The sequence below is a fragment of the Vanessa tameamea genome, chromosome 11 (assembly GCF_037043105.1).
Source record: "Vanessa tameamea isolate UH-Manoa-2023 chromosome 11, ilVanTame1 primary haplotype, whole genome shotgun sequence".
In the NCBI taxonomy this organism is placed as follows: domain Eukaryota; kingdom Metazoa; phylum Arthropoda; class Insecta; order Lepidoptera; family Nymphalidae; genus Vanessa; species Vanessa tameamea.
In genome coordinates, this window is record NC_087319.1 from 6,778,197 (window position 1) to 6,791,235 (window position 13,039).

The 13,039-nt window shown below is 32.8% G+C and overlaps 4 protein-coding genes across 4 annotated transcripts in view; 3 read left to right on the forward strand and 1 right to left on the reverse strand.

Annotated features, from left to right (window-relative positions):
• LOC113395185 (protein TANC2) overlaps positions 1-13,039 on the reverse strand; it is a 311,678-nt gene that overhangs the window by 61,179 nt on the left and 237,460 nt on the right. The window lies entirely within an intron of this gene.
• LOC135193494 (alpha-ketoglutarate-dependent dioxygenase alkB homolog 6) lies at positions 968-2,227 on the forward strand. Its single transcript, XM_064216203.1, has 2 exons — positions 968-1,229; positions 1,483-2,227. Exons 1-2 carry the CDS (start codon positions 1,185-1,187, stop codon positions 2,122-2,124), a joined length of 687 nt encoding a protein of 228 aa, XP_064072273.1. The 5' UTR covers positions 968-1,184; the 3' UTR covers positions 2,125-2,227.
• Positions 2,441-8,010, forward strand: LOC113395181 (cytosol aminopeptidase-like). Its single transcript, XM_026632750.2, has 12 exons — positions 2,441-2,751; positions 3,485-3,594; positions 3,932-4,067; positions 4,409-4,536; positions 4,720-4,894; positions 5,034-5,230; positions 5,509-5,611; positions 5,710-5,817; positions 6,093-6,198; positions 6,623-6,763; positions 7,152-7,225; positions 7,483-8,010. The coding sequence occupies exons 1-12, from the start codon at positions 2,593-2,595 to the stop codon at positions 7,675-7,677; spliced, it is 1,632 nt and encodes a 543-aa protein (XP_026488535.2). The 5' UTR covers positions 2,441-2,592; the 3' UTR covers positions 7,678-8,010.
• LOC113395187 (activator of 90 kDa heat shock protein ATPase homolog 1) lies at positions 9,283-12,985 on the forward strand. The gene is made up of 4 exons (XM_026632760.2): positions 9,283-9,928; positions 11,272-11,808; positions 12,098-12,254; positions 12,736-12,985. The coding sequence occupies exons 1-3, from the start codon at positions 9,572-9,574 to the stop codon at positions 12,227-12,229; spliced, it is 1,026 nt and encodes a 341-aa protein (XP_026488545.1). The 5' UTR covers positions 9,283-9,571; the 3' UTR covers positions 12,230-12,254; positions 12,736-12,985.

The window sequence follows — 13,039 nt, forward strand, 5'->3', positions numbered from 1 at the left end:
TACGCAATTGTTATTTATATAATGATACTCAATATTGTGAAATAAAGTTTATATTTTCTTATAAAATTAAACTGCAATATTTACAATAACAAAACGTTAAAAATAAAATACTGTCATCTCAAACTTTGATAGTAAGGTTTTCAATATTCAGTCCAATCAAAATAAACGGTAAGCTTGCAATAATTCGGATAGCGCTAAAAATAGGTGGAGTTCATAAGTACACCATTATAAAAGAAATTTCTAAAGTCTCTACCGTTTCGACTTCGATACCATTACCATTACTTATAATGAACGTCCGATGATCTATACAGACCGTGCCGTGTCGACTGTATATTTGTATTTCGAATCCTTGACATCACGATATCTACGGAAAGATGATACATAAAAAAAAAGTATGGTTACCATTTTTGTAGATAATAGCATAATCTACAACTTTTGTTATACATATTTTTGCAATAGCACTTGCCGTTTAATATAATAAGAGTAATATAAAATTCTTTTTCCATTTTGCAATTTGAGCTTTTATTTTGAGCTATATTTTTATGCATCAAAGAGCAATTGAAGATGTCTGTCATTTCCAATGTATTTCCAAGTTCTATCCATGATATAACCTCGGTTCCAGCTACGTTAATAGTAAGGGGTAAATCAAAATGTAATACAGTACATACGTAATATAGATGATACTTTTTAGTATATGTATGTACCTTAAATGTAAGTATTGTGTAATTTGTATAAAAAAAAGTATGTACCAAGACACTCGTCGGAGATTGAAAGTAATAAGTGATTAGAATTTGGAAATTATAGACACTTAAATTAAAAAATATATATACATTTTCGAATTAAAACCTTTATTTTACTAAATATCTTTTTCGAAATTTTTAAAAGTTTATCCTGATTTATGGTCAAGTGTCAACTGACTGTCAAATTGTTAATATTACTTATACCTGTCTTCTACCTGTCATAATAATATAATGAGAATCTTAAAAATAGTTTCTGTGAACAAATAAATATTATTTTTTATTTTTTTGTAAATATATTCAAAAGAAACACCAAAAGTATTTTATTTCATTGTTATTTATATTATCAAATTATTTTACTTTACCTAAATATTTTTGTATACGCATGTTATTGTTATAATTTTTAGTAAAATTGTGAGTCACTTGTCATTTTAGTGATAATAAAAAATGATAAACGATACCTTTCCTATACAGAAGTATAAAGTAACCACTGTGAGTTATTATTTATTATAATTACTATTAAATTTATCCATATAATGTTATAACTTTTAGTAGTTATCATGCCTTCAAATGATCAGCCTTATCATGAAGTTTTGTTTTTATTTTATAAAATTTATTCATTTTCAATACACACGTTTTATTAAATAGATATAAATTTTTATCATGCTTATACACATTTATACTGTAATGTCTAATCTTGTTATCATTTAAAATCAGTATACAATATGTAACTCCTTATTAACAGGTCGAGCCAACAGCATATTACGTATCAGAGTTTATAACACCGCAGGAAGAGAAGTATATTTTATCAAATATATACTCATCTCCAAAACCAAAATGGACCCAGCTCTCCAACAGAAGATTACAGAATTGGGGTGGAATTCCACACAGTAAAGGCATGATAGCTGAAGAAATACCACATTGGCTGCAAACATATAATGAGAGAATTCATCATTTAAACTTAATGAATGGTAATAAACCCAACCATGTCCTTGTTAATGAATACTTACCTGATCAAGGCATACTCCCACATCTAGATGGATCATTATTCTACCCTACAATAACAACAATCTCTGCAGGTTCACATACAGTATTAAAATTCTTGCAGCCAATATCTAATGAATGTTCTAAATTAAAACCAGTGTTCTCTTTTCTCTTGGAGCCAAGAAGTTTACTTGTCCTACAGGATAAGTTGTTTAGCTACTATTTGCATAGTATTGACGAAGTGAGTGAAGATTTGTTGGATGATTTTGTAGTGAACCTAAATATGTGTTCTGATAAGTATGTAAAAGATACAACAGTGGTTCGTGATACAAGGATATCTTTGACAATAAGACATGTGCCAAAAACAACAACTTTCAAAATTAATATTGGTAACAAAAGGTGAATAAAGTCAATTTATGAATGGGTGATAAATATGATAATTATTGTTCACATGTGGGATGAACTTGTGACAAAGTGTGTGTATATGACTGTATTTAAAAATGATTTCAGTACAGATTCTTAAAAATGTATTCTTTGTTTTTTTACCTTTAAAATAATTCCAATTGATTGTAGTTGCAGGATGATATAAATTTATTACAAATATATTTTTTATTTCTTTTAATGTTATATCTGTTTCTATACCAAATAACATTAAATTAGCAGTTATTTGATCTAGTAACATAAAATTAAATGCATAAACTATAATATTTATGATGTTAGTACAAAAGTTAAACGCAGATGAAAAAAATGCTCCATATATTAATTTTTCATGTCCATCTTGATTAAACTTTTTAACTAAATTAAAATTTTAAATACAATGTGGTACATCTAGTTGGTTATTTTTATTGTGTTATGTTTGTTTTTTTTTATAATGGGTTACACAAAATTATTTTCGAGTAAAAATTTGTGGAGGGTAAATTTTGGTAGATTATTTAGGTATTGTAGTAGTGTAGGTCCTAGTGAATGTAATACTGCAGCTGAAAAAAAATCAAAGAATGAAGCACAGGACACCAACACTGAAGGAAATAAGGTAATTAAAATAAAAAAATTGTCTCATAATATTTTTAAAGATGAGGATATTTAAAAATGTTTTACCTACTATCTTATATAATACCATTATTTTGTAGAGATGATCATCAAGTTATTCTTAATGTTTTAAACATTATTATGCTAAATGTACTCAGAGATTTAATCTCACAGAATCAATCCAATAAAAATATCTTTAAGACCATGTCTTTGTTAGGGTTAAGGCTAACCTTGTTGCTCCATCTGAAATTTCCATTCTTATATATTAAACTAAAAATTGGTAACGAAAACAGTGTCTGTGTTATTTGTAACAAATTTTATTTCATACATTTTATTTATGATGTCTTGACCGATTTCGGCCATGACGGCTAATCTCAAGGGATGCCAGTCAGTGTGCGCGAACACAGGTGCGCTCTCTATTCTCATAATCCGATGGTACGGCAAGTCCGACAAGATCGGAAAGAGTTCAGGCGCAGGACCAACGGCTACGTGCTTTTCGAGACACGTTAGTTCCCACTTTCAGACTCAGGGATATTACTGGAAATTTTTCGCTAGAAAAACCTACTAAGTTTTTATTTTATAGTAAATTATTAAAACTATGTTAAATTGACAAAAAATAATTAAATCTTGTTTTTTTTTTTCGATTTGTGGATATTCATTTTAATATTGTTAAAATATTGTATGAATACAACGTACCTGCATGAGACATGATTAACATGTTCTTATAATAATTGTAGAGTGGTTTGGTTATCGGGGTGTACGAAGACAAAGATAAGTTCGAGCTGACACCCATCGCTGAAGAAATCAACCAGAGAAGTGGTGGCAAGATATGCGGATATTTAAATGAGTAAGCTTATATGATATTTCATATATTAACTAACCGACGACGATTTCATTAAAATTTCTGTTGCTCACTTTTGTTTGGTTTACTTGAAAGGTCGTTTACATTTGTCGTAAACATTTTTTAGCACTCATTATAAAATATCACTGGCAACAGGAATTCAGGTAAATAATCCATTTCTTAAGGGATTTACGCCTGCCTCTACTACCCAGATCCACAATACTTAAAATATAAGTATATAATTGTTTACGAACGAGTCCACAATATTGTTTGTTTTGACGGCTGCTAATGGATTGCTACGATATTCACATTGCCGTCGTACAAATTTAAATAATCTTAACAGATTGTCGTGTCAACTAAAGTTGGGTAAGGCATTCGTCGTGACCGACGTGGTGCCGGAGTTCGGTCCTGTCGCCATTTCGTCTCTGGGCAAGAAGGACCCGGGATACAACAAACTGGAGGAGTTAGATGAGACTCGGGTATGGACACTAAAAATACGTATTTTCATTAAATGTTTCAATTAAAACGAAAATGATTTGCCGAAATCTCTATATTAACGTAAGTTCCAATCTGTACAATTATTTAACGTAAGTAGGTACCAAATTAAATTATTTTATTAGGACTTTTATAGATATTATCGATTTTGTAAGTTATATTTATGTCACTCAGTTATTTGGGAATAATTCTAACATTTATAAAGCTTTTTATACACAACCACAATATACTAAGTTCCTCATATATGAAATAAATATGAAAATCGAGTCTATATAATTCTGTTTATTTTAAAAGTGTATTGTAAATAAACACTGCATTGTGGTAGGAGAACGTGAGGGTGATGGTGGGAGCGGGCGTGCGTGCGCTGTGCGAGCGCGGCTGTGCACGCGTGTCGGTATGTGCGGCCGGCGCACCGCACGCCGCCGCAGAGGCTGCGCATCTGGCTGCCTGGCGGTACGTTTTTCATGCTGGTGTAATATATGTCGAACCGATATGCGTGAAAAATATTTTCCCTGTTAATAAAAAAATAAAGATATCTAGTTTGCTTATAAGCATTATTGCGTTCGAGATTTTTTAAATGATTTTCTCAACATTATTTATTATTTAACATCATTAATAATCACAATGTTTCATTAGATTCGAAGAGTTCAAATCTAGCACTGATCGACATCAAGAGGTTCAATTGTTTCTTCACGGTTCCGAGGGACAAGAGGAATGGGACACTGGTGTAGTGTACGGGCAGTCACAAAACTGGGCCAGATATCTGACCGATATGCCGCCTAATAAAATGACTCCAGTTGATTTCGCCCAGGTAGTAAATGTTAATTTTTTCACCTTTCCAAAAATATTCTCAACGTGATTTTTTAGATCTCAGTACGAATAATAGATTTCAAATCAACGAACATCCGTTAATTTACATAAGACAAACCGATATCAAAGTACCGTGGTAGGCGGCGCTGGATACTCTGTGTCCGCTGGGGGTGCACGTGACTGCGCACGAACGTGCGTGGCTGGAGGCGCAGCGCATGCACGGCGTGCTGGCGGTGGCGGCGGGCTCGTGCGAGGCCCCACTGCTGCTGGAGTGCACGTGGCGCGGAGCCGACAACCCGCCCGTGCTGCTCGCCGCAGACGGACTTACCTTCGACTGGTGATATGCACTCCTTTCACTTACATGAAAGCCAAGCTCTCCGACTGTTTCTCTATTAAATTTCTGTCACTAAAGAAAATATTTCTTAATGGCGAAAAATTGTGTAATTGATATGTATGGCAGAAAATATAACCACCAAAGTAACCACCTAACTAGCCCACTCTGCTTGTATTATTTTCATTCCACAGTAATAATTATGTTAAGTTTTGCTGTTAACTGAGCTACAGTTTAAATATTATTATTAAAAAAAATAAAAACAAATAAATTGTACCTTCCAGTGGCGGTTTATGTCTGCGCTCTGCACGCGACATGCACGGTGCACGCAGCGTGGCTGGCGCGGCCGTCGTCCTCGCAGTGATGCGGACACTCGCGATCCTCAAGGTTACACTTGTCATGAAATATCTATTTTAATAATATATTCTTCCTTTTATATACTAGCATAGTGAAAGAACTTCTATACTTTAGTTTTTTTATTCAAGGTGCCGTTACATGTGCGCGCGGTGATCCCGCTGTGCGAGCAGCTTGTGAGCGGACACTGCCTCAAGCCGGGAGACGTACTGCCCGCACTCAACGGCTTACACATGCAGGTCGCTTCCCAATATTCCTGGCAGTAGCATTTATTGTAGGAAGTAGTTAGTATTAAAAAAAGTTAAAAACTAAACAACTGTCCTATCCTATGGACGTATAGATAACACTGACTTTTATAATAGGACTCCAAACAAATAGTAACATGCTTTTATTAAATTTTTTGGATTCATCGATTTTTAAAGCCATCAATAATAATGCTAGAAAGTATGAGGGTTAATAGCTAAAAGGCTCCGCATTACAATGACACTATAAATATTTCAAATGCAATCATCAGGTGGAGGACACAGATCTAGAAAGTCAGTTGTTGCTGGCCGACGCACTGGTATACGGACAGGCTATGTACAAGCCTGCGCTCGTAATTGACGTCGCCTCTCTCGCACGTATGTAATGTGTATTCAAGTACCATATACTTCTTTAAAACTGATTTTAAACATTTTTATTTGGCATTTATTTCAGTCCATATTTTTTAAATTAAGATTTATTTATCCAAAAACGAATAACGTACTTGAAGGCGCAGTAACCAAACTGTACAGTAAGGCATTACGAAATATTAATTTGAGTGCTGTATATTTTTGAACTATATTTATAGCTAACTATATATATGTTGATTTTTAGTTCACCTTAACCGTTATTATATAAATTATGAAAATCCGAACTTTGCTTTTCTTTCCTATTTCTTCAATTTTTGGTTACAGAAAATTAAAAGTAATAAAACGATGAAGTCTGATATATATAGATGTTATTTCTTTCATTATTTGTGGTTAGTTTAACAAATTGATATATTCTTGTACGCCGTGGTGTCAGCGGTGGGCGCGTCGTGCGCGTGCGCGTGCGTGTTCACGAACAGCGAGCACGTGTGTCGCGGCGCGCGGGACGCGGGCGCGCGCACGGGCGACCGCCTGTGGCGCCTGCCGCTGTGGGACTACTACCGCAGACAAGTGCGAGGTGAGAACACTTGGACACATTATAGAATTAATATCCTGATTGAAATTGCGTCTCGGCAACCTATTATAATGCGCAGGTTCAGATTAATGCAGTTGCAGATTCGCAATTTCACGTGCTTACCGAGGAACGGGAGGGTAACACTGTCATATCCTTAACTCTGCGCTGCTACTATGAGTTTTCGTTAGGTACTATTCAGCATTTCAGAAGTATCACTTAATAAGAAAGAAATGTATATATCTAGATATCTCACCATGAATTGAAATGATTAATGACGTATATTGTTAATCTTAACATCTAAAGGTGCAGAAACAAGTTTCGAAAAAATACGAAGCTTTCACCTCACTCATGGTTACGAGTCTAATTCGACTTTACCGGGTTTTAATTACAGATGATCCATCTGTTGACTTGCGGAACAAAGGCTCAGGGACAGCTACTATTTGTAAGGGAGCAGCTTTCTTAAAGGTAATGTAATGGTAATGTTTTAGAAAGTAGTATGCACAGGTATCAATCTTTATAGATAATTCGTTTGTAGGTTCTGTTATCACAAATGTAACAATTGATTTTGATTGATCAGGTCTGCTATTTTCGGTTTTTTTTTTAAAGTACATATTAATAAGAGATAATATAATATTTGCATATTATAAAACTTCCAAGGATATAGTCGTAAGTAGTATAGTCTAATATATTAGATGATGAAGTAGTGAGCTTATGTATGCCAGCACTTCGTGTGCGGCGAGTGGCTGCACGTGGACACGTCGGGCGTCCGAGCGGGGGGCGCCGTGTATCTGCGACCCGGACGCGCTGCCGGCCGACCCGCGCGCACTATCGCCGCGTTCCTGGCCGACACCGCGCTCGCCGACAAGCACACCGACTCACACGCTGACAATCATGCTGACTCGCCGCGGGATTCGTGACGTAGCCGGAACGACTAAGCGGTCTAGACGAGTGCACCCCGAATTTACTGTATTGTTTACCTAAATTCCCAGTATTGTCTGTATCGGTTTGCGAATGACCATAGTAGTTAATAATTATTAGAATGCAAATTAATGATAGAACGGCCAATATTATTGCTAATAAAATAATCAGCAGCATTTCTTTTACCATCACCTACTAGACAAAAAACATTGCACCTACATACTTACATGTCGAGGGAAATCTGAAATTTGTATATGTACAAGAATCATGTTAATTGATCACTGCGGAATCAAAAATTCTAATCACAACATTTACTATCTGATATAGATATATACATTCAAATATTTTCTATTTGGTTGTTTCATAGTAAATGTAAATCATTTTGTAAAGTATTCATTTTTATTTATGTAATAAATAAATTATATAACTAGGCTTTTTTTAGTTGTCTGATTCAAATCCTCATTTAAGTTTATGTATTTCTTATTTCAATAAAAAAAATAGTAACTTTGTATAGCCGTGGTGACCTAGTGGTGAAAAGATGTGAATCTTAACTGATGATTCTAAGTTAAAATCTTTGTTTAATTTATGTTTATAATTCATCTCGTGCTTGGCGGTGAAGGAAACCTGCATGTAGCGGATGAGATTATGCCACGTGTATCCACCAACCTACATAGGAGCTCCGAACCTACTCCTTGAGACTTGGTTTTTACTTAGTACTTATATTTAAAAAAAAAACCCTGGATTGCTGCCGATTGTAAAGAAATAAAGAGGACATTGTGTTTGCGAATTCAGTAGAGCACAATTTTTTTTAAATATCTGACATTTCATTTGTTTATAGTATTTGATATTGTACGGGAGAATTCTTTGAGTGTGTTCGTAAATACAAATGTACTCTTTATTCCTTTACTCTTATAATGCGATTGGAAAGCAATCAGACACAACCGGAAAAAAGTTTATTGGTATGAATTTCTAGGTCTTTTATGAGACACGAGAGTGTCAACACTCCTAAGCTAGACCTCTTACTCCAGTTGTCTAATATAATCTTAATGATAAAATTAGTTTTGATTATCTCTTCATTACTGAATTCCAGTATGAAATGTATGTCAGTAATAAATAAATAAAAAATACTATAGTACTTACAAAAAATGTTAGGTTATGCGTAAAACGAAATAATTTACTGACATCCGGATATAAATGCTAATGTTGGTAGGTACATTAGTTTCTAGAAACTTACAGAAAATGCAAAGATGTTGCCATAAGTAAATTATTTCCCGAAAGTTATATATATTTCAATCAAATAGACTTGGATAAAGTCGCTACATCATATAAACAAAATAAGATCATAAACTATTAAGAAATCGCTAGTACTTCATGAATTCGAAATAAAATAACTTAAAAAATTGCCTTAACTTTACTCAACTAGTAGCTAGCAGTCCACTAGTCAGGCAGTCAATAAAGTGAATTTTAATTCATTAAAATATATTTAAAATACCCCATGTAATCTATACAATTATTAAAAAGTATTTCATTCGTTTTTATAAATGATTTTCTGGACATGTAGAAGGAGTCTGAGAAATAGTTATGGAAACATTGCATTTATATGTCATTTTTCCAGTTTTGACTTCTATTCACGCATTCATTCACGACGTTTCTCGAAAAATATGAATAAGAGTTGTCTGCTGTTAACCGATATTAGTAAAAGTCTGCTACTTTAATAGCTGTAGAGGTAACATATAAGTTAATATTAGTGTGAAAAATAGTGCGATGCATGGTTAATAGTTAATTAAATAAATAAGATCTTAGTAACAATCGAGAAGCCTTGAACTACATCTATTTGTGGTGATTAAAAAACGCCGATCATTGGTCACCTCGTGTTAACGTTGGGACTGTAAAATGGCCAAATGGGGAGAAGGTGATCCTCGGTGGATCGTGGAAGAACGCCCCGATGCAACAAATGTGAATAATTGGCATTGGACCGAGAAAAACGCAGGACCGTGGTCGAAAGATCAGTTAAAAGAGTTGCTGAATAATTTGAAGATAGCGCAAAATGGCATAGATTGTAAGATAACTGAAGTAGAAAAGATAGATGGCGAGGCCACTGCAAATAATAGGAAAGGGAAATTAATATTCTTTTATGAGTGGGACATAAAATTGAAGTGGGAAGGCTTATTGGCTGGTGCCAAGGATAAAGTGAAGGGAGAGATCCATATCCCGAATTTGTCTGAAGAAAATGATGTCAGTGAAGTAGATGTAAGTAATCATTTTATTTAATGTTTTATGTTAACAGTGTTAATCATATAATCATCATCATCATTAATCCTTTGAAATCATAAAAATTAAATTAAACAGGCACTATTTATTAAAATAATAAATGAAATAAATCAAAGCATATTTTAATGTTATATGTTACATTTATGATACAAACACTTCAAAATATATATGTCATTATGTAGAAATACTAATATTATAATATGAATTAAAAATTATTACTGTATAAATCTTGACCATGTGGAATGGCAGCAAGAATGCTAGAATGGTGCTATATTATACGAATATGAATTGTTTATATCTCCATTTTAAACTAATATTTTTCTCATATATTGAAATTTACTTTGCTGCCAGCAAAGCCTTGCCAGCATCTTCTAATAAGAAGATGCCTCTAAGGAAACTTCTTGTACACTATAGATTGAATATTATCATTAAGTAGATATTTAGTGAGTAGTTATACTAAATATGTATGTTATACATGAACTCTAAGCCATAAAAATTTTAAAAATATTTTTTTTTACATGAGATTATACTCAAAGGTAGCAACTCAATGTTATTGAAATTATAGTATGGAATTTTTGGTATGTTGCAAAACTGCAATTTACTTATTAGAAATCAAAAAGTTTATTTTTCTCTTTTCAATTGTATAAATATTACTTTAACATAGCTTATATTAAAAAAAAAAATACTTTTGGGTATTTAATTACTCTGAAAGTTAAATCTTTATACATATTTAAAAATTAAAAACTGAAATTAATAATTTTAAAACTAAATTCAAAATTGTATTTATCAATCAAAAAATAATTTGTAATAAGCAGAATAAAAGTAGATTAACTTTGAAAACGTATCAAAGTAAATTAACTATAGCTGGGTATCATATGAAACCATTGTAAAGGTACAAATTTAGGTCCTAGATCCAAGACCTTTCCGATGATATTAAATTTAACAAAAGAGACCATTTTATCATATTAAAAATAAACTAAAGACAAAACTTTCTGATCTTAATAATGTATTAATTAAATTACATGTCTGAATTAGTCTTAAATTACAACTTGATTGCTTGATGTTCAATTTAATAAACATTTTCATGTATTTCATGTATATTATTAACTGTTTGTTACCTTGGCAAAAATAAAAAATAAAATAAAGTCACATTGTGCTAAATATTGCAGATGATAGATTTATTAATAGGGCTGAATATTATGTATAATTTAAATTTGTGTTTGCACCTGACTAGGATATCTTGTAAATTGGCTGAAATTAGTTAAGTAAAGGAAAAAAAAATAAGACCAAAATATTTCAAAGGGGCATTTTAAACATTTCAGATGACTGTCACAATCAAAGGCAGTGGTGACGAAGCACAGAGAGTTAAAGCTTTTATGCATAATGTTGGAAGAGATGAGATTCGTAAGCAATTGAAAGAGTATATAAGAAGCTTGAAAGAAGAATTCTCAAAGGGCTTAATCCTGCCAAAGAAAGGTGAAGCCCCAGTAAAACCAGACAATGTTTCGACCATTACAAGTGGATTCAACAAAAAAATTAACATGGAGCCGGTAGTTACTTCCCAGAATAAACAAGTTGGTTGTAAATTAGACACTAAATCTATTGAATTATCGGAGTCTTTCCAATGTCGAGCTCATGAATTTTATGATGCTATGACACGAATAGAAATGGTGACTGCTTTCACCCAAGGTCATGTGAAGATGGAAGCCGAGAAAGGTGGCAAGTTTTCATTGTTTGGTGGTAATGTTAGTGGAGAATTCCGAGAACTAGTGCCAGGGAAGAAAATTGTACAGTACTGGAGATATAAACAGTGGCCTGATCAACATTTCTCTGAAGTCACTTTTAATATAGAAGAAAAGGTAATGTATTCGTCTTTTTTAATTTCAACTTTAAACTAAACCAATATTTAGAAATAACCACAAAGATAACAACAATTTTACAATGTTGTTGTGGTTTATAAATAGTATGAATTTTAATATAATTTTAACAAGCTGATGATTTTATTTAAATAAATGTTTAGTTTCCAATTTTAAAATTGATTTTCTTGATTATATTAAAAATAATTATTCAATATAGAAGCCCGATGATTGCTTAAATCTATCACCACTCTTTTACCAAATACTAAAATAGTTACTTTTTTCATTCCAGGATGATCATACATTAGTAACTCTGAAGCAGGATCTTGTTCCAGCAACAGAGGTTGATCAAACACGTGACAACTGGAGGCGGTATTACTTTGACAGCATTAAGCGGGCATTCGGCTTTGGTGCCTTCCTGTGATCTGAAGATGGCTTAGAGAAATTAGGTAGTCATATTTAAGACTTCAAATTGGGTCCGACTTATAATGCTTAACAATAGAATTATCAAGATTATTGCAATTTGTAAATAGACATTGAAATTGGATTCCAATGCAAGAGCTAAATTATTGTAAAACAATTGTTATGCCTATTTTTATATTTTGTCTGCCTCTTTGGTCTTGATATAAGGCCGCAGAACCTGAGGGCCTGGGTTCAAATCCCAAGGCGGGCTAATAAAAAAATATTTTTTTATAGAAAAATCCTCAAACTGTCTGAAAGTTGGAACTGTACACTCCCATCGGATTTACTGCTCTTGGGATTATGACACTGAGAGAATAGAGTGCACATGTGTTTGCGCTCACACTTGTACTTTATAGTTAGTTGGTCTCGTGGAAATCGGTCAGGACGACATCATAACCTTATCCTTAAAAATTATTTTTTACATTAATTTATTAATACTAAACATTTTAGAATACACTTTTTTTTCAGGTTGAATTGTATCACTGCTAACACATTGAACATAATTTTGATTGGAATATATGCAACATTAATTCGTTCACTTAATAAGACTTTGTGATTTGGAATCCATTTTTTTCAAAACACACTCGCTTTAGTATTTGTATACATTTAAAGCGTAAATGAATGGGTATAAACATGTCTCATTGCTTTATTAGCTAATACATTGTGAAACAGATTAATTAATCTATGGATTTTTCAATAAATTATGTTAGGAAGCAAATGTGGTTTTATTTTTTATTTTTCTAATACCATTATTGAGCATATGAATGCTGTC